The 21,958-nt window shown below is 38.3% G+C and overlaps 1 protein-coding gene across 1 annotated transcript in view; it reads right to left on the bottom strand.

Moving 5' to 3' along the window:
* CPNE4 (copine 4) overlaps positions 1-21,958 on the bottom strand; it is a 226,541-nt gene that overhangs the window by 17,602 nt on the left and 186,981 nt on the right. Inside the window, exons 11-12 of the mRNA XM_030444982.1 lie at positions 19,373-19,506; positions 3,710-3,764 (exon numbers count right to left, since the gene is read on the bottom strand). Coding sequence (XP_030300842.1) covers positions 3,710-3,764; positions 19,373-19,506 — 189 coding nt within the window. The remainder of the gene's footprint in view (positions 1-3,709; positions 3,765-19,372; positions 19,507-21,958) is intronic.

The following is a 21,958-nucleotide window of genomic DNA, read 5'->3' as shown; positions in this document are numbered from 1 at the left end:
CAGCACTCATCCCAGATTACTGGTAGGAGCTCAAGTCCTAATGAAACCAACCACATATGGACACCTTTCCCACATGTGGTCTAGTGGAACAAGGAATCCTTGGAGAAAGAAATAAAGTTTGTGGCCAGTCTGAAAGCAGCAGCCTCTAGCTGGTCCTAAATAACATTTGATCATTAAATGGATATTTGTTACCACTGATTCATGCTGAATACTGAGCTACAGGCCTTTTTTTCCTAAAAACTTGTGACTGTCCCTGACATCCATTTGACCTGAATCCACTGGATCCACTTTCCCTACTGTTGTTATCAAGCTGCTATGGCCTTCCCTCACTGTGCTATTGGCATGCTTATTTTGCTCAATTTCCATTTAGACTTTTAAGGAAACTATGTTGTTTTAGTTGTGGTTACTTAAAAACCCTTGGCAGTGGGAGTAATTCCATAGCCATAGGGATTTGTCTGGTGGAAAAAACCAAGGGGCAGCTGCTGGTGTGTAGGGACCACTGAGCAGGTAAGATGACCTTGTTAGGACTGAAGACTCAAAAGCAGGCACTCTAAGTTAAAATTAAAAACTGATTTCTCCACATGATGGGGTCAGGAATTAGAAGTTTTCATAACTGTTCAATCTAAATTTGAAGATACGAAATCTTACAGTTAGGACACAGCAGTTGTTAATAAACCAAAAGATATAGGTATGACTTGCAATGCATTTGACTGAAAGCATCAAAAGAACATTTGAATAGCAGATGATCTGTAGTATTGCCATGGTGTCTATAGCAATACCCTATTTTTGCAGCAGGAGATATTAAGGGGAGAGAAGTCGGGAGCAATTTTTTCTACAGTCTTTGTTACTTTTAATTACATCAGTTTCTTCACTGTTTCCTATGCATCTTGGCTTTTTTCCACATCAAACACTCATCACTGTTGGCTTTAAATTAACTTCATGATACAAGTGTACAGCCAATTTCTGAAAGATTTTCAGGTCTACTGGTCTTGACTTATTAATGCATCATGATGAGACTAACTCTTCACTGTCCTCGAGGGTTTATTTCTCTATCTAGAAGTACAGCCAAAGCCAAACAGGGACTCAAAAGTGTTGATACTGTTTATTTTAAGAAGAGAGATATCTGTATGGGCTGTATAGAGTTTCACAGAGAGGGACAGATGACTGTTAATGCCTAATCCAGTCCCTATTGGATGTGCCCATGATGGACACCAAGCTAATTATTTTCCTCCATCTGTTGCACAGAAGAGCCAGTCCCCCTGCAGCAGGGTTCTTCTCTTTTTGAAAGTTTTATTACATTGGTAAGCTAATGTCATGTCATTTTCTCTTTGTCATTTTCTGTCACAATTTTCCATGCAGATTAAAGATGTTGTTCTGGTTCTCAACTGCATCTCCCTTTACTTTGAGAGCAAATTTAAAAGAGGTTTCTTTAAAGAATTTTCCTTACTTACACATATGTAATCCAAAAGGAAGTAGCCCCATCTTCTTTAGTCTACTCTTACTTTTCCTGAACTTTTCAAAATCTGAAGTTCCCTCTTCTTGGCTTTGAGAGGTTAGTAACATACAGACTCTTCAGAGCTCCTCATGCTATTGGGCAAGACTCTTCATCCATGGATGGACCACTACATTCAATGGAAGTTTCTGACTTGCTTAAGTGTATTTGTCAGGAAATTATCCAAACATCAGTTTGCCAAAGCAGAAAATCAATTGGTGTTGGCAATTGTAGAAGTATCTGTTTATGAAGTCCCCCCTGAAATCACTTTTTGGAAAGACACATGTTTCTGCTGACAGCTGAGATAATGTTCTCACAATCAGGTGAGGAGGATGTTGCTTGGGATTAAAAATGGTTTGTTGCCACTATGCTCATGTGACCTGAGGCATCAATGCCACCAGCTGATTATTCTGGCTGAGAAAAAGGCAGTCTTGTACTGTGAATTTTATTCTACTGCCACCACCAGCAAACAAGTGAAAAGACTTCAGAAGTTAAATTCTCCTTCAAGTAGCTCTTAGATAAATATGGCTCCCTATAGCTCCAGAAATTGCAGGATTTCCCCATGCAATGATGGCCACCTTGTAGATGATGGAACAGTCAGCCCGTGGAACACCACCAGGATGGTACTTTTGTTTAGGACAATTGCCAGTGCTGGCCAGTTCTGGGCTTGAAAGAGCCCAGATCTATGTAATACACAGATCAACTCACCCAGTCAACACTATTATACAGCCTTGGGTAGGGAGCACATAATTGTGGAAAAGGGATGAACATTTGAGAAGTAGCTACTGTGGTTCAATAACCTATCTGGTGACTGTTCAGTACGTTTTTTTTCCAGACCACCCCTCCTTATATAGCAGAGCTGGTTGTTAGCTGCTGTAGTTGGAAGAGATATACAACAGACAGAGATGTTCCATGTGCATTTACCACATAAAAGTCTGTGTCAAAGTTCTGGAAGTCATCTCTGATTCTGGAAAGGATTAACACTGGCTTTACTTTTCAGGGACAGATCACTTCAAAACACCTTGTCAGGCACAGTACACTTCTTCACAACAGTGCTTCTTAGCTCAGAAGCCAGTGCTGTTAAGACATACACTGACTTACCTTAGAGTAAGGTAAGCAAGCACTTACCATTTGCAAGAACTTACCAAATTTGCTGACCATCAGTATTGTTACTCTCATGCAGGTATCAAACCTACAAGCTATGAGGAGCACACTGGTACATTTTTTTCATCTGTTGATCCATGCCGTATGATGCTGAGTGGCACACAAACCCTCTCTGTACAGAACTATTCTGACCTGGCCAGGTTCACCTGGCCTTCCTAGCACTGCCAGACCTGACATAACCCAGCATGGGAGACATGGGGATACTGCACAAAGTCTGCATAATCAGAAGTTCAGTGCTGCTCTTTCCCAGGTAGTACCTGAGTTGCAGAACCCTCACCTAATTCTTGGTTATTTAGTTGTGCAGAAATAAGTAACCCATTACTCCTGCCCACATTACTTCTGCACATGCAACATAGGATTTGAACTTCTGCCTGTTTTTTCCTAGGGTTTTTCTTCGTTGGGTGCTCTTTCTTTTACTCCAGTGTTTTCACTCTAGCCCTAACAGATTGCATATTTACACTTAAAATTGCACCATCCCTGTGGAACACTCTCATTTGTTCTGCTTAGAAATACCACTTCTCTCTATCATGGATACATGTTCTTGCATTTATATTCCTGGTATTGAAATATATATATATGTCCACTAATATATGTCCACTATGGCACAGGAATTTGCCACAAAGTAAAATTCTTCTAAGGTCTTAGCTTTCAGGAAGATGTTCAACCTCTCCATCATAGATACTATGTGCCTTGCTGAACCATATCTTCCAAAAACAGGTTCAGTCAAACCAGGGCTTCCAAATCTTCAAAATATGCTTGGCAACTGTTGTTCAAAAATTCAGTTCTCCTCCTACTAGACAGCTCTCCTCTTACTAGACTAGCACCCATTAACAAAGCTTTGCCAAAACCATGATATATTTTGGCTGTAATACAACTATTTTAAGTCTAACTTTGACTTCTGGATTCAGTGACGTATCACTGGACTGGGAAGCCAGCTGGAAGAAGCAGTGGGAACTGCTCCCTACAACTCTTACCCTGCACTAAACCATTTCTCCCTTATTTTTCCATGCTCTCATAGAGCATGGAAACTTAAAATGTCATTTATGAACCTACTTTGTATTCTGGGGGTATCCTTGCTCCAAATCCAAAAGCTGGGAACATTTTGTCACTGGAAAAGAATTAAAAAAAAAAGTTACCACAGAGGAATGAATTCTGTTACAATAGACATTTATTCTTCTGTAAGCATTCATTTAAAAAGCAAAGCAGTGAAGCAGTGCAACAGAAAAAGCATTGTAAGTCAGAGAATGAGGGGTGTGGGCTGTCCAGATGGAGATGTATGTGGAAGATTTTTCAGATGAACCCCTAGAACTTTTGGGAAAGTTTAAATAATTTGGAGAATACTGAGGGATCAAGATATCTTGCACTTGTCCACCAAAAAAAAAAAAACAAAAAAAAAACCAAACCAAACAAAACATCTGTATTACAGATATGCATTTTTTTGCACTATTTGGCTTCAGCATGAGTGTGAATTGTCTGAACAGCCTGTAACAGAATTTATTTCATACAAACACAGATGTGCTCTCCCAGGTCTGAAAATGGGAGTAGCAAAGAAACAACCCGGTAATTGAAAGTGTTCAGAAATTTACATTCTTTTATTTGTCCAGGAGCTAAAGAGACTTCCTAAAATAATTGAAAAGAGGCAATTTCACATCCCCAAACCTGGAGGTTCTGTATAGCTTTCCACCTGCATAATTTGTAGTTCCACTAAAGCACAAGTTTATTCTAATTAGGTTGACTGATAACCCAGCAAATGCTGTGGCATGGTAAATTCACTTTCACACACTACAGTGAAGTAGTTCCACCCCAGTTAGCTCTTTGAGACAAAAATTCCCAATTCACAGGACCTGGAAACTTCAAGGCTGTTTCATAGCCTTTCAGAAAGGCACTAATGTCTCACACAGCCCACGTGCTGTCAAGCTGCCTCTTCCCAGATGGTGAAGTGGAAAACAACAAGCAGTAACGACTGTCTCCTCCCTGAGTCAGCAAAGCACTTGATCACACACTTGAGGTTAACAATTCACCCAAACATATGCTTAACTCTGGACACATCCTGAAGCCCTGATGAAGTCACTGAACTGTACTCCTGTACTCTTGATGACTCAAACCCCTCATATGTTTACCCAATTCTGCTTATAGGGTTTCAAGCCCCTTTGAAAAGTTGAGGTCCTACCTACCATTAGTGACACTTTCAAAATTTCCAAGAGAGACCAGCAACTTCTATTTTCTTTGTGTAGTTCAAGACATTGTCACTCCAAGTATCAAGTGAATGATTTGCTTACTACACATCCTCAAGAAAGAGAATAGCACCCATTAAAGTTAATAGGCTATTTTGTCTGCCATAGACTGTGAAAGGCACCATGATATTTCTGATCGAAGCTAAAGAAAAATGGAAGGGGTTAAAAGAAAGCAGAAATAATACACACCCCCCCTCTGGAGCTGGATTTACCATCATGGGATAAATAATCATCAAACCACTGGGAAGCAGTAATGACTGTCACCTAATGGCTCAGCTCTCACAATTGTTGCTCTGCTATGAAAGTTACTGCATAAATCTTGGGAGCACAGTTCTATGCACCATATGTTACACCATGTGACAATGAATCTTGGAAAGAAAGACTAACATCATTTGCATGATAATGAAACACTTTTTCCAAGAGATGTCAGAAATGAAGTGATGCTGACATTTGATGCTAACCTGCTGATAAGCCTTCTCTTTGATTAAACACTCCTGGAAGTAGGGAAGCCCTTATAAAAAGATGCAGAGAATTCAGGCACACACTTAGAGGGCAAGAAATAAGAAGCCATTAGAAAACAATCTGAAGGGAGAAAAAAATGCCCTTGTTTTACACCAATGAACGGTTGGATTAGAAAATCACAGTTGGATTAGAAAATCAAACCCCATGGAGTTGGAAGTTAATTGATTTGGGGCAAGAGCAAACAAAGACTAAAAAAGAATTTTACTTAGGTAGAACATAAGAGTCTAAGTTCAATAAAGCAATCCAAAAAGCTGCTTTTGACAGCAATTACCCAGACTGGGAGATGCCTAAACCTACTCAGCGCCTGCACTTGTTCTGCAGTGTTTCTTGAGTGTAAAGAAGTGTAGACTCTCTGGTGTCTGCAGCTCCATCTTCTGCTCTGCAGCACTCCAGCAGCCTGGATTCTCCTGCTGGTGATGGGACTCCCACGTTCCCAGCCACAGTGACAACAGCCAGATGGGATTCCAAGACGGGATTCCATGTGGCTGCTTTTTGGAGGAAAGTACATGAACTCTAGAGAGGAGAGGTATTCTGTGCTTAATGCTTTTGCTTGCCTCACACAGAATAGCTCTGCATTCTCCTCAGGAAGCTCCTAATTTTCCAGAATTTAGGCACAAACCTCTAGTACTCTGACTCAAGCTTCTGGGGCCAAGAAATCAGCTTTCAAGTGCTCCCAAAGCTTGATCTTCAAGTTAAGAAGGGAACCTTTTGATCACCACTCATGACATCCCTTCCATAAAAAAGATGTTCATGTTATTCCCAGACGATACCTTAAAAATTGTGGCTGACAGCTTTCAGAATTAAAACAAACCTTTAATGTAAGCAATACTTTTCCTCCTACCACTCAAAACAAAGCTGTTTTTTTTTCTTCAGTAAGCCTGCAGTTTAGTGGCTTAGTGACGTTTCACAAAGTAACCCTCTCTAATTTTGTCCTCCTTCCCTGCTGTATGAGAAAAAAGAAAAAAAAAATCAAAGCCCAGCAGCTGAGCCTGCTGCCCTCATTCTGCTTATCTGGCAGTACTGAGACACAGCAGGGAAAAAGTGACCCAGAAGGGCAGCCAATGATTGTCTTGCTTCCAGAACAGTCCCTCATGGTACAGAGGCACGACAGAGCTGCTCTACCAGACCTTGGGCTATGACAGCAGCTCACTGCAGAAAACAGAGCAGAAACTTCCTAGTTTCTGTAAAGCTCTGTCAAGGGTTGGGCCATCCAGGGACTGAAACTGGTCATAAAATGAAAGAAGGGTCCTTTCTGCCTCAAGGGTGAATTGCATGCATCAAAGACTATAGCCCTGTTTTCTAATCTGGCATTTCAGTAGGAAAGGGATCTGCTCTAATGATTTTTATCTCCTTCCTTTTGTAACTTTAACTCAAAAGAAGAAAAGTGAGAACAAACTTTGTTTTCCCTTGTGTTGCTTGCTCAGGCATTTGCGTTTCATTTATGCCAGGAAATAGGCCTGGGGTCTTGGCTGAAGCACTGGGTGATCGCAGACATACTCAGCACCTTGCCTGGTATAGTGCTGGCTCCTGCCAACCAGCAGCCTCCAGAGACACCCCAGGGACAGTATGGGGGACAGTTGTGCTTCAAACTGCTCCCAGATTTGTAGTTTGAGTATCACCAGTTTCTGCTGGGAGGAAGAAAACTGAGATACACAGACATGGTCTGTGTCTTGTCTTTCGGTCTCAGGACACATCAGGATCTTTGATTTATTTTGCTTAAACCTTGCCAGTCTTTGGCACACCCAAAGAAACCACCTGCACTTCTCTACTGGAGAGAGATTGCTAAAGGGACAGGAGAGAAACACAGAACTGGAAAAACAAATGGTTTCCATAAAACCTGAATTTTACAAAACCAGGAAAAAAAGGACTCTTGCTTGGCAGAATCTGTACAGAATTACTCTGTCCTGCATACTTCACATTTTGTATTGTTCTTTGTTTTACATAGCTTCCCTTGACAATTAAAACTTGGAATGATTTTCAAAAATCTGAAGTATTTGATGTAAAGATCAAAAAAGTAAAAGCATCAGACTTTGACTTCTATACCTGGTTATGAAAAGGCCAGGAGCAGTCACAGAAGCATATAATTATATGGGTTTTAGTACTTTTTCCGGTCAAACAGGCATTTATTACTGGAAGATACCCAAGACTGAGCAGGTCTGACTTCAGGTTCAGTGTTCATATTGGAAAATGTAAACTAAAGCACAACAAAAGGAATTGTCAGGACTCCAAGACTGTAGTCTTCTGAACAGAAATATAACCAGGTAGAAAAAAAAAATTCCCTCAGTAACCTCAACTTCAATGCACAGGAGAAAATAAATTCTGAAAATATCCTATATTATCCCTTTGGAATAATGCTGAGTTTAGTCACCCGTCCTTTAAGCTATCTAGTGGAAACAGCACAATGACAAATCAATACATTAAAACAGGAATAGAGAGAGATTTCAGTGAGCTCTGCTGCACAGACAGGAGAAGAGCTTAATAGAGCAAATAGTAAGGTTTTATGAATTAGTAAGTGATATGGTAAATGATACCTTTTCCTGTTTCACTAGAAAGCTTAGTGTTATGGAAAGTAAGAAGTATGCTTAAAATACAGATAAGGAAACAAATAAAGAACATCTCAAAGTTTTGTCTCATGAACCACTGGTGCCCGCTGACAGGTAGTATCATTGAAACCTGGAGTGCAGCTTTGGATTATCCTTCTGAGAAGGATTTTCTATTCCTAGGAGAATTCAGATTAAACTCCTTCACTGGAAGTGTGAAATTTATTACTCAGAGAGTCTTTTGCAACCTCCTCTGAAGCTGCTGTCATAGAAAATTCTGGAGATATAGCTAGATATTTAACAGTGTGGCAATAGCTGTATTCAGAAAGTAAAATAAAAGCTGTCAGGGCCATATTCTCTGAAAATTAGTGCCTTATTAAAATCTGTATTTGGAATCTAGGTTCTTAATTGCATGGAGTACATGTAGGGGAAGAAAAGTCTAAGTCATTCTATATGCCATTTATTCATTCTGAAAGATGGAACTTCTGGGGAGCCACTTCCATGTATTTTCTGTGACTCATTCTACTGGTGCTCATGAAAGCCCTTTGGTATGTAGCTATAGATGCGCTTACCTTCGAGGCCCTGAAGTCAATGAAGTAATTTGCAAGGATCCTACTGACCTGACTAACCTTGGAGAGCCTCAGCATGAAAACCTGCTCACTTGCTCATGTTGCTCATGGAGCAATATGTTAGCAGTGGTGGTACTAATGATGCATTGAATGGGGGGGGTAAAAGGAAGACACACAGGTGGTGGGGTGGGCTGAGAGGGAAAGAAACACTAGGAACACATTTTTGGTTTAAAGTGACCAAGAATCTTAAATTTACAGCTCTCTGAAATTATGGCAAGGAATATACCTGACTTGGAAGGATCCCTGGATATTAAGCTGTCACTTGTACTTTTGGTTTTGGGACAGACCAGAATTACCAGGGAGGTTTTTTTAAAGTACTATGCTGGATGCAGCAAAAACAATTATTTTGTCTTTCATTTTAAATTCCAGTCTTAAAGAGAAAATTCTGATTCTGCTCTGCTCTACATACTTTTCCAGTGAAAAAATCAGGTATTTTTATTGATTTAGAAAGAAGTTTCAAACTGCAAAAATAAAAGAGGAATGTCTGTTACACATGAAATTGAAAAAAGTGTGAATGAGAGAAGGAGGTGAAGGAAGGGGAGAAGGAAAGAGGAGAGGAGAAGGCAAAGGAGGGAGGGGAAGAAGTGAAAAGAAAAGAAGGAAAAAACAGCAGATGCCACAAACAAAGTAGAGTCATCTCTAAATTCAATTAAAATTTTAAACGTACATTTTCAGGGAGTGAACTGGAAGAATATGAGCTGAATTAAGTGTCTCTTTTCTAAATCATATGAATGAATCATGTTCCTGAGAGTATTTAGTACGTATCTCAGAAGGGCTTGGTGCCAGTAAATCCTGAATCATAACTGCTTCCAAAGAAAATACAGCAGCAGTTCCAAAGAAAATACAGAAATCATGCGAAATATTTAAACATTTTCAGTTCCTGCTTTGCAAGCAAATAAAGGACATGATCTGTATGATCAAATAGGGCAAAACAAAAATGATTAAGTGGAAGGGACCAGCACCCTTCCTGCGGTCCTGCACAGCCACTTGAGCTCTTCCAGGATGTGCCAGGGGCAGAGCCTGGCTGCGGTCTAGAGTCCGAGAGACCACAAGAGTTCAAGCTGCAGCGGTGTTTTCTCCCTCTAGTCGGTACTCTTTGGGGGACTGCTACATTCTTACCACACGTTCACTGTGAGGCTCTGCCTGGTTCCATTGAACCACATTTCTAGTTCTGACCAGGTTACTGCATGCTTAATCAAACCTGCACTGTATCTAACAAGGCTTGGCATCTAGTCCATAATGCAGTTATTTTTAATGGACCATCAGGAATAAACTGATTATCATATATCTTGGTTAAAAAAGAGAGCTGGGAACACATAAATCAATGGTAAATCACTGCAACAGCTACAGTGTTTAGTCTGTTGCAGGCAGAGATGCTACACAATCATGTGCAAAAATACTGACATTAAAATCCAGTTGCTATCTTTAATTACAGCTCTTAGTCACCTTAGGGGAGCTGGAATCTGCTGAATACTGAGAAACAGATATTCTCATGTAATTGGGTTTCAAGAATATGAGGGAAATGCCTGCTTCACCTGCATGGGCAATAATTAATGAAGCAGGGGAATACAAATTCCCTGAAGCTAACCACCAAAAGGCATCAGCTCATGAAATAACTAACAAAGCCAAGTGCAGGTACAATAGATTTAAACTTCCCCTTGTTAACATTAAAAGAATTGCAAAAGAAGCTCTGCAGGAAATAAATATCAAGTGAACTTAAAAAATCCTAGACTGTGGAAAAGACTACAAAAAAATACCCAAAGAAAAAAAAATAATAGGAGCTTTGGGGAGGAGTAGGTTAAGCAAAATGAAATGGCAGTGAGATATATCACTTGCTAGAAGGACAGACTAAAAAAATGGCATACTCAGGAAGGTGAGACAAAATGTCAAGCTTTACTGCAAGATCACAAATAAATTGCAATGACCTGATTTATACCTACATGAATGACCCAATTCAGTAAAATGTATCTTGCAAAATAAATGGGACTTTATAACTGGGAATAAACTAGGGAGGGGGATGCTACAAGACTCTACAGGGAGTTATATTTAACTTCTCAAATCCAGGCAATTTCCCGACAATACATAGTATTTTAAGCGGTTGCACATACGTCCCTGCACCTTCCAAGACCTTGACTCTGTGGTGAACTGGGGAATCTGTGGGATATTTGAAAAGGTGTCCCATGACTGAAGAAGTCATTCTCACAGAGACTGTAATCTCAGATGATTAAAACTTGACATGTCTTGAAGATGAGACTGCAGGCAGCATGCTGAATTCCACCATGTAACATTTATATCTAACTATGAGGAGTGTGCTGGGAAGAGGGGAATACAGAACTATGTTGGCAAGGAGGTGCTGGGAGAGGAATTTCTCACCAAACGGTCTCACGATACAACTGAGCTTTCTAGGATGAGCAAGGATAAAACTATTATAGAGATTATATTGTGATTTAATGTGACCAAATGAACTGTTGATGTAATTTTACCAAAATCAAAATGACATTAAGTCAAAATGAAGAACATTATTAAAATAACTTAAAGCAAAATTGCAAGTGAAATATACTGATGACTGAACATTCAGCCAGGCATCACTGAATATGCAGGAGGAACTGGGCTACTTCTCTCTGTTCATCTGGTGATTTGGAATCTCTGATCAAGGTTAATTTCACAGTAATTTGGAAGGGGTAGTAAGATAGTCAGTGGAAGCTACTTGACAAGAATTGCCTGGCTTTAACTGAGAGCAGTTTGATCCACAAACATCCTGCTAAGGTTAACTCAGACAAAATGTGTCCACTTACTGTTAAGTCAGAAACATCATATAATCAGACAGATTGGGGCTGGAAGGGACCTTAAAGATCATCCAGTTCCATCTCCCCAGCATGGGCAGGGACACCTCCCACTAGAGCAGACTGCACAAAACCCCATCCACCCTGGCTTTGAACACTTCCAGAGATGAGGTGTCCACAACGTCCCAGGGTGATATATTTCAGGATCTCATCACCTGTACACTAAAGAATTTCTTCCCAATATCTAACCTAAATCTGCCTTCTTCCAGTTTAAAAGCTTTACCCTTTGTCCTATCACTTCATGCCCTTTTAAAAAGTCCCTCCCCAGCTTTCCTGTAGCTTCTTCAGGTACTGGAAAGCTGCTACATTTCCCCAGAACCTTCTCTTCTCCAGGCTGAAACACCCCAACTCTCTCAGCCCGTCCTCATAGGAGAGGTTCTTCTTATCATCTTTGTGATCCTCCTCTGGACTCGCTCCAAGAGCTCCATGTCCTTCCAATGTTGAGGGCTCTATAGCTGGACACAGAGCTCCAGGTGGGGTCTCACAAGAGCAGAGTAGAGGGGGAGAATCCCCTCCCTTGACCTGCTCACCATGCTTATTTTAATGCAGCCCAGGAAAAAATTCCATGAGAAGTTTTAGAACACGGTGTTCATTTGTGGACAGACAGGTTTCCAAATCGGAAAACTTTGCTTCTCAGCTATAGACTCATACAGTGAAGTAGCTGACTATAATACTGATACACCTTACAATGCAAGGAAGCATTAACACTTCTGACACTGTTGAAATGGTTGTTTTGACTAAGCATGTACCAGATCAGTATCAGATTTCATCAGTGAAAATGGCAAGATAAATTGCTATTCCCCTTTACTTATGCTTATGTACTTACTAATACTTATTTACTTATAAAATAAGTAAATACTTATCTACTTATAGCTCTACACCAGTAGGTGGCATGCAATTTCACATAAGGTTTTTAGGATTTTATACTTCAAATAATTCCTTTCAGAAAGAAATGCTGGTAAAGAAATCCCAATGGTACCTGTCTGTAGAGTCCTGGAGAAGTGTCAACTACTGCACAGAACAAAGCTCATAGCCAGAGTAGATGTCAAGATGAATTGGAAAATAGTAAAAACTGCATAGAAAAGCCCTGTAGAAGGTTCAGGTTTTGATGCACCTACTAGCTTAAAGAATGTGTCAGAGTTCTCTGAAAAGCATGTGAAGGAAGTGGTCCTTTGGCTAAGAAACTTGGGACTGCTTGTGACTGCTCTACAGACATAGAAACTGAGTTCCTGAAGAAGAGGCAGTATAAAGAGGACACGAAGATGAAAAAAGGCAGATGTGTAGAAATTGAAAGTATCTGCCCAAATAAAGGGCCTGCAAATATGTAGTTACATATACACATATAGATAAATACATATACACACAGAGGTACCTACACATGTATGTATGTACACATGCAAAAGAAACTGTTACAAAGCCACCTCCTCAACACAGTTGCTTTACTAAACTAATTCTCCTGTACTGGTTCTTGGGATAAAAACAAGTGGTTGTAAAAATCCTTGTGTGGCATCAGTCTGCAAATACAGGCTCTGCAAAGGCAAATACTGAATATGTGTATGTACATATATTACATGAGTGTGCCTGCCTGGGTCCTCAACAGCTAAATCCAAGGATTTTCAAGCCAGTTTGTGGTTAAAGGTATTAGCAATTCCTTTTCCCCAGAGCAATTCTAGTCCTTGGTTATCCAAACACTTCAGAATATGTTTACCCACACCTGAGCTTATTGATAAACATAAACTACCAAGTTTTCCGTATAGATTACTGTTTTTCTTCTGTTGGATGTCTATGCAAATGTGGTTCTATTAAAGCACTAAATAAAAAGATTCATGTATTTTCCCCCACGGTTTTTAAACTTGTTTAGATATGCTAATCAGCTTTTTTGCTTCACAGCCTCCAGAAAGGTTGTTTCTGTAATTAAAGTGATAAAGAGAGATGATTAATAATTAAGCATATTTTTATTTATTGATCTGCATGGGTAGCTTAAATTTTAACATCTATAGCTCTGTGTAGGTTTTCATGAAATATTTAATGTTGCATATAGTGCCAGTTATTCTAGGCATTATTCTTTCACCCCAGTTTAAATGGACTACTATTATACTGCTATCTCTACCAATTAAAGTTTCTGCTTTCCTCCTTGTATCTGGCAAAATTACCTCAAGGAATTTAATTCAGATTACCACAGGTAACTCTATGAGTCTTCATCCACACAAACCTGATTCTTGGAGATGAGGCTTTGATAAAACACCGGGATCTCTTTTCCACTTAAAGCCTCAGTCCAAAACACAACATTTAAGTATGTACTTATTTTTCTACTTGTGTCCAGTTGCACTGATTTACATATGACTTTCCTAACACGAACTGCACCGTGAACACCTTGCCCTCTTCCTCCTCTCTAACTGCCCTCTACTGGGTACCTTAGGAAATGTGTTTCTGGAACAGACGGGCACGTAACTGACTTAATTTGACTGTTCTTAAGTTTTTTTCTTCTTAGATCTACACTGGAAGGGACGGAGTGGGCTCCTTTCATTTCTTAGATTAGATTCTTCAGTCTCAAGTGCACTTTATGGCATGAGAGAAGAAAGGCTTTCTATGGGGTTTTCAATCAGACTGCACTCACTCAGGCCTGAAATACTGAAGAAGAAATAACAAAAAAGAATTTTTGCATCTGCTCAGCTACTGCTGCAATACATTGACTGCAGAAGCTAATATTGAAACTCAGACTGACTTCAGGACTTCCATAACTTCTGTGGAATGTGGCAGTTTTAAAATTTTCACTGTTAAGCAAATTGCAAAGCTCTACACATAAATAATTTCTGCACTTTGCAGGAATAAAGTACTTTTTGCTCATTAATGGCCTTTGGGTTTTTTAGACAAGAGTGTTTTACACAAGCAGTTCATCTGCTAACATACGATCTTAAGTGTGAACATCAGTTTTAAGAAACTACTTGATGACTTAGAGTTAAGGAGGCTATTTGCCTAAACAGAAAAGGACATTAGTGTCAGGAAACAGAGAGAATTTATCTTTGAGATGTTTCGAGGGTTTTTTGAAATAAAATAAAATCTCCGATATCTTTAAGAATGAATAAACAGTCACGTGGATTTAAAATAATTAAGACCTATTTTTTGAAGTAGATTTTGAATACAGTAAAATTAAGACAAAACTTATGAAATAATTTTACGAAACTATGTGGGCAAACACATGGAATCATGAATTGAGTGTGTAGATCAGAATGGGGATGGCCCAGAAAGTATGGGAATTCCACAAATATCCAACATAACAAATGCTTGAAAGTATTTAATAAAGTATCTCTAGTCACTGTCTTAGTGAAGGCATGGGTGTTATTTTGGCCACACAAAATCTTTTTCTCATATGTTTGTGAGCCCTATTTATTAATCCACCGAAGGACTCTGAGTGTGTCCACAAATACAAAACCACGTGTAAAAATAATTCATAAATATCATCTAGCTATATGGGATGCACTGAATATTTAGGTGCGGGGCAAACGATAATGTTTAAATTCAGTAAAACTCTCAACTCCATCCTATTGCTATCTATCTTTTGCATAACACGTCAGGGTTTGCTTGAGTCAGACTGACTTCAGTGGCATTACATAATAAGCTTTATTGTCTTGCTGAATCAGAACATAGTTTTTAATGCAAAGATAAATAATTAATGTAAGATAGTAAGATTCTTAATAAGTAGACAACAAAGGACAGGTACTAAATGCAGAAATCAGATTTCAAAATTGAGGAGCAGATTTGTAAGTCTTGCCAGGGGCTTCACACACAACATCATTAAAACCTGTAATAATGTAAGATCATTTAGGAAGCATCTCAGTCTTTAGCATAGTGTGCATGTAACAGCATTTATCCTTACAAGCAAGCTATTTACAGAGTCATTCCAGTCACTTTTGCTTTATCAGAGACCACTATCACTGCAGAATGAAAGATGAGCTACGCTCATGGCTTGTTGGTTTTATTCTAGCCCTAGTAAAACAAATCATTAAGATCAAAGGAGCAGCCACTTTAATAAACTGTGTGCACTTTTGCTAGTGTGACTTACGGGGAGATACATAAGATCTCCCTGTTGAGAGGGAAGATACGAAACTGCATAAATGAGAATTTTTTTCTTACTGAATGTTTAACAGTATCTGGTTTATATTTATATATATATTATGCATACCAATACATTTATATACACAAATCAGAAAAACTCTGGTGGTATATACACATATATATGTATGTATATATGTGTATGTGTGTGTGTTTCTAGGTATATAGCTCTAGCTGCTTATGTGAGAGGTTCGCAGCACACCCACACCTATCTTAGGAAAAGTACTTGTTTCAGCTATAGATACTGGATTTCACAGAAGTTTCAAGACTATATTAATGGAAACAGCATTGTCAATGGGCATGTATTTGTGCTGAGGACACATCTCTGTACTCTTTGGGTCCTGGTGCTTGCCTATACAAGGCAGCTGCTGGACCTGTTGTTCAGAGCTTGTGAATGTCTGAGGCAGCTGTAGCATACAGAGGGCTAGGTGTAACCTCATCTCCTTTACATACCCTTAGCAACTTGTAATTTAAAACATTTTGAGGGAATATATGCACATTTGGTAGTGATCAATGGATTTTTTCAGGATCCTGGCTATGCTTATATTGCTGGTAGTCACAAACCACTTGATTTGACTTCCAATCCAGAGAACTCAATACTGATAATGATACTGAGGTAAAGAATACATGGGGAATGATATAGAAGCATGTCCTTTTAGTATTAAAACCTTCAATGCCCAATGTTTTTTCATAATTTTAAACTGTTTCTCTATGCTTTAAAAAGATGGAGTAGACTTGCTCAATTACAAAGGAAAATTACACTGGCGATACAATTCTTAATATAAAAAAGCTAGTGAAAATGTTTAAATGGAAATATTTATTTCTCACTTCTTCATGAAGTAATCTTTAAACATTCATAAATGCTTAAAATAAATGCTTTTTAATGTAGCCATCTGCTTATTTTACCATATATTTTCAATAATAGGTTTCTAATGTGTTTCCCCTTTTCCAGTATTTCTAACTACATTTTAGAGCCCAATCCCTTACATATAATGAAAGTTTCTCCTTCTTTTATGATCCATTGCTGCTGTTGCTTGCTTGATTATACTGTGTACAAACTTTATCTTCTCTCTTATGACAAATGTCATTATAGACTGAAACAATTCCACCATATAGATAAAGTCTTTTGTGCAGCTCTCTGCTTTCCCATGCTGTTATCAGATTTGTCTATTCCTCCAGGACTACAGTATTTCTACAATCAGGATAATAAACAAAGTCTATTTCTTGTTCTCTGAATATTGCTGATGAAGAAATATATCTTATTCTTTCATGCTCAGTTATGTGGAATGGGAAAATGTACTCATTTAATTATTTCAGGAATCACTGAACCATACAGAAAAACAGGCTTCTGGATGAGCAGGGATTATTTCACTGTTACAAGGAACGTGAGCCAACACTTAATTTGGAGCATTAATTACTTATGGATATGTTGCATTAGGCTGATAAGTACAGAAGAGTAGATTGTGAAAAGGTTTGACTTTATCAATAGAATTAACTAGAGTATATAAAAGAAAAATCATGACAAAAGAAAAATCAGGACTTTTAGTGTAGTTGCTCTATATATTACCTGCCAATCAAATTTCTCCTAAACTACAAATAAATTTGATTGTTTCTATTTACAAAAGTTTTTAAGTATACTTCTTGGGCTTTTTTCAAATTTAAAAAAGCAGTCTTCGCAAACAACAAATTTTAATTTTGTTCCAACTAATCTTCCATTTTGTGTAAATACATTAATCCTGAGAACCAAAGAAAACCACTGCATTTTCCTTGGACTGGATTAAAATCTGGATTAGAATCTGCCTACTTGAGATAATTGATGGGTACAAACAATAAAATTTCAGGTAAGAGCTCTGCCATCTCTTTGGTCTCACATTTTAATCTTACTAGAGACATGTCCCTGTGCAAATGACGGCACTGGCTCTACACTGGATTCTCTTCCTTTCACTTATGGATGAACTTGACCTGTAACAAAAATCCTGCTACAGTATTTGAAGCACAGCTGGGCTCACTGGAGCAGTTACACATTTCAGACTTTTACTGAATTAAAATTCTTTATTTTAAAATTGCATACACAAAGGATTTGCTTTATAGGTCATATATGCTCATATGTCTCAAGGCTGCAACTGAGCACAAAAAAGCATCCTATATAGAACCAGAGGGTGATTTTGCATGAAGGTTTGCCCCTCCTAATTTCTTTTCTTCTTATAGAGAACTTGTAAGTTCTCATTTCCTGTTTGCTGGATTCAAAATGTGTAAGTATAAAGAAAAGGTCCTCACTTGACATTTTGATCAGAAAGCACTGACCATGTTGAATCAACCTGCCCCTGGAAATATATCTATAGTGTCATATCTTGAGAACACGTACAGGTCAAACACATGCCAGAGAGGTGACATTTCCCTGGGGAAAGAAATTCTGGCTCTTGTTCAGCCCCAGTTCATAGCTCATACAACTTCAGTTGTGCTGATTAGCATCATGGGCATTTTCTGCAGCACAACAGAACAATGATGTTGATGATTTCATTTTTAAAATGTCTGGCCATTATTTTTCGTATGGATTGGAATATGCTATATTAAGAGAAGAATCCTGATTTGGGAGTACTATCTATGTACATGAGGGAAAAGACCACTTAACTATATTATTTTCTTAAAAAATACACCTTAAGTGGTAAAATAAAAAAATTTGTGTGCACAAACCAACCCTTTTTATTCCCTTCCCTATTTTGAAGTATACTAATCATCTAAATTTTGCTAGTGGTTATTAAATTACTGGGTAATCACTGAGGAATTATCAGCACATAATAAAATACTAATTTTCTCAAATTCATTGACTCATTTCACCATCAAATTCTTACAGAAATTGTATCAGGTCAGTATTTACCTCTTCTTTGAGAGGACATCCCATTACCATGCAAATGGAAGTACCACAGAGCAGGCTAATTGGTATGTACAACATGTAACATGCAAAACACGGTTTTAAGTCACTCCACAATTTAGACAAAAAGTATAATTCAAATTTGACCATTGTTTTTTTGTGATCTAATATTTACATATGTCAAAGTGGTGGGTGGATGTCTATTGTGTGTGCAAAGATTAGGAAGAACAATTGTTTAAATACTATGCCTCACCAACAAAGAAGGAACTTTTAGAAGAAATGTACTTGGCAATTAGATTAATAATGGGCAATTCATTTGATAGAAGCAGGCAGCCTTTTTGAAAGTAAGAGAAATACATAATGTAATCAAAGCATATTTGGCCCAATTACTTCCACTTTCTTTCTTTATTTAAAGGGGTGTTTGGGGCACACATTACCACTAACTGCTAATATTTATTTTAGAAGAAACTAATATTCAGCAGGCCAGGAGAACTCCCCAAATGACCACACATTTAAGAACAGACACAGCCACTAAGCAGTTTAGATTCAGTTTCAAACACAACATCTAAGGAACACTTTTCTGTAGGATGGGACAGAATCAGACTACCAAGCATCCCAGAAACGATGCTGACAGCATCTGCAAAGCATGCTTCAAGTTTAACACACATGAAAAATCCACTCTTAACATGCAATTTTCGCATGCGGATATAAACCTGAAACTTAACACACAGACAAACACATCAGCCAAACAGCCAAGAACTGGGCATTTCACTACCACAATGTTAATGTGAACCCACAGTCCCTCTCAAAAGCATTTTAACATAGAATAATCTTTCTGAGATGCTGTCATTTCTCTGAAGTGGCTGAACACAGAACTACTACAGCTGGGAGTAGGCAGTCATTGGTTTAGCTCTGCATAAACACTTCCTCAAGACAACTGTGTTACCAAATGTGGTTATTTACCTGTCATAGTCTTGGCAAATCTCCCCAACAGCTACCAATGCTTTCAAGTATTCGTTGGGTTGATAAGGGTGGATGTAGTGCAGTGAGCAGCTGTTCCTAGGATCACCATTTGATGCAGTGAAATCTATAGCTACCTGGAAAAGAGAAAAAGTCAATGTGTTGTGGAGCTTTTCAGAGGGTAAGTATACCCATACCAAACATGTATCTTTACCAGAAACATTTTTCTGTAGAGACTGAAATGCAAAGGTCATTTTACAGTGTACGCCATCAAATTTGAATTAGGATTGTATTCAGAAATATGTCTAAAAGTAAATTATAGCTTTTAAAATAACAGATAGGTATAATTAGGAAAAAAAATGAACTGCAATATTATTCTAGGTGAAAAGTCATGCTCTAATACAAATAAATCAAATTAGCTATCTCTAGGTTCTCATACTTAATTAAATTATTCCAGCTCAGGTGATGTTCAAGACATAGAAGCTGCCCAGCAAAAATTTCACAACAGAGTTAAATGTCTTACTGAAACTATTAATTATAAGTCCAATTATGGATATTTCTTAGCCATTTTAAACCTTACTGTGGGCTGAAGTAACAGCAGTAGCTGCTTCTTGTCTGGTACTTTTTATCTTTAAAACATCTAAGCATTCTGCAGCTGATAGCAAGCTTAAAGGTGTCCCGCACAGATTTTTGTGCTGAAAAGCCTTAGGGAAGACTGTGGGAAGCATTCAATGCAAAACCAAGTATTAACGAATCCTCTTAAAATTAATTTCTTCCTTTTAGAATGTTCTTTATACTTCTCACTGAAGATGTACTCTGCCATGCATCTACCTCTGATACGACTCTCATGGACCAGAAATCTCTCTTTGCATTTGTGATGCTGCTTTTTAGGAATCCCTAAAAGGAGCAACAAAAACCCCAAAGGGTCTCAGTAAGGGAACAAAGCTATTTACAAGCTTCCTTATGATTTTTTCCAGTGACCCTTCCTCAAAAAAAACCCATTATACCTGGTATTCAACAGACAAATACACAGAATTCAGGTTTCAGTTTTTCAGTGCAGTTGACAGGTAAGGCCCTTGCTGAAGACTGCAAAAAGTATCCTGAAGCCCCAGCTTGCCTCTGCAAATGTGCATCTTCCCCAGCTGGAGACTCTGCTTGGCACAGGGAAGACTACTTTATGCAGCTATAAAGTGAAAATAAAGCATGACATTCTAATTTTCCCTTAAAAAACCAGCAAAGTCCTCTTGAAACATTTTTCTTGCTAAACAAATAAAAGTCATACTGGGTCAAACCAACATGGCTTTTACCCAGTGTTTCAGACTTTCCACCTCTAACTCTTAGCTGAAGAAAAATACTTTTCACTGGGCTCTAGTTAACCTGGAAATCTCTTGGTTCACTTGATCAACTCTGAAGCCCCAGCACCTGACCACATTTCAATCAGGAGCTATGAGCTTGGTTTGTCTTGCAAATAAAGTAATCTTAGACTTCTGCTTTCCTACCCACTGCTCATGCAGGGAAGCAGTGAGTCTATTTTCCACATAGGTATTTTCCAAAAAATGATAGCTCGATTCAACTTGAATTAATCAATGGGAAATCTCTCATGTCCTCATTTGTATCCATGTACTTAACTGAGGAATAAAGAAACAATAGTGTTTTGTGAAACTCGAAGTAAATCTATAGATACTTGTATGGATCAGCTCAGTCTATGGACACTCTTTAAAAAAATCTTAGCCAAGGTATGCATTTTTTCTTGAGAGGATACTTTTTTTTGGTATTAGTTTAACTTTAGTTTTTTTGTTCTGATTATAGGAAGTGCAAACATTTCATTGTGTGATAGGGAAACAGATGGCATTCCTGTAACATTGTTAAAAGCAAGTGTTTTCAACGTAACCCTAAAACAGACACTAATGAGTCTGAAGGAGTGCACCAGACAGACTGGGACAGATCTTCCTTGCTATCTGTTAGCCATGGCTAAATGCTTCTTAACTGTGCACCATGCAGGAACAAGCAGTGGGTTCCATGAGCTTGGAAAATGTTCTGTGGCTGCTGCCTGGGAAAGAAAAAAAAACCTTCCCCCAAACAAGCTTCCTTTTTGGAAATGGTCCTTGTAGATCTGCTGCTAAGCAAAAAATACCCTAATTTCCTCCGATGAAGCCTTTGTGAATATTTTTACTCAAATGCACTGTACTTGACTTTGATTCAAATCTCTGTTTGATGCTTAGGGGGAGGACTTTTAAGAAAGATCTTCACTGTTACTGCAATTCTAAAATAATAATGCAGAGCTCTGCTCTTTTAACATTACCTGACAGTATCAAGATCTTGTGCAAATAAGTAGGATAAGGATTTGTAAAACTAACATATCATAGAAGACAAGCTAATACCACAACTGAGCTAATCTTGTGGCAGCAAGTAGGAATGTTTCTTACAATGCATACGTTCAATTTTTATCATTGTAGCTTTAAATGTATTAATTTGAAGGTACCAGTCATCTTCCCATAGCTAATTGAAAACATAATGAAACAGTAATTACAACTTAGTATTTCTTTCCTCAGCTGTGTCAAAGGGTAATTTTCACTGCACTGAAAACAT

This window comes from Calypte anna, chromosome 2 (assembly GCF_003957555.1).
Source record: "Calypte anna isolate BGI_N300 chromosome 2, bCalAnn1_v1.p, whole genome shotgun sequence".
Taxonomy (NCBI): Eukaryota; Metazoa; Chordata; class Aves; order Apodiformes; family Trochilidae; genus Calypte; species Calypte anna.
Note: the sequence above shows the minus strand (reverse complement) of the source record. Positions and strands in the feature narration are given on the sequence as shown.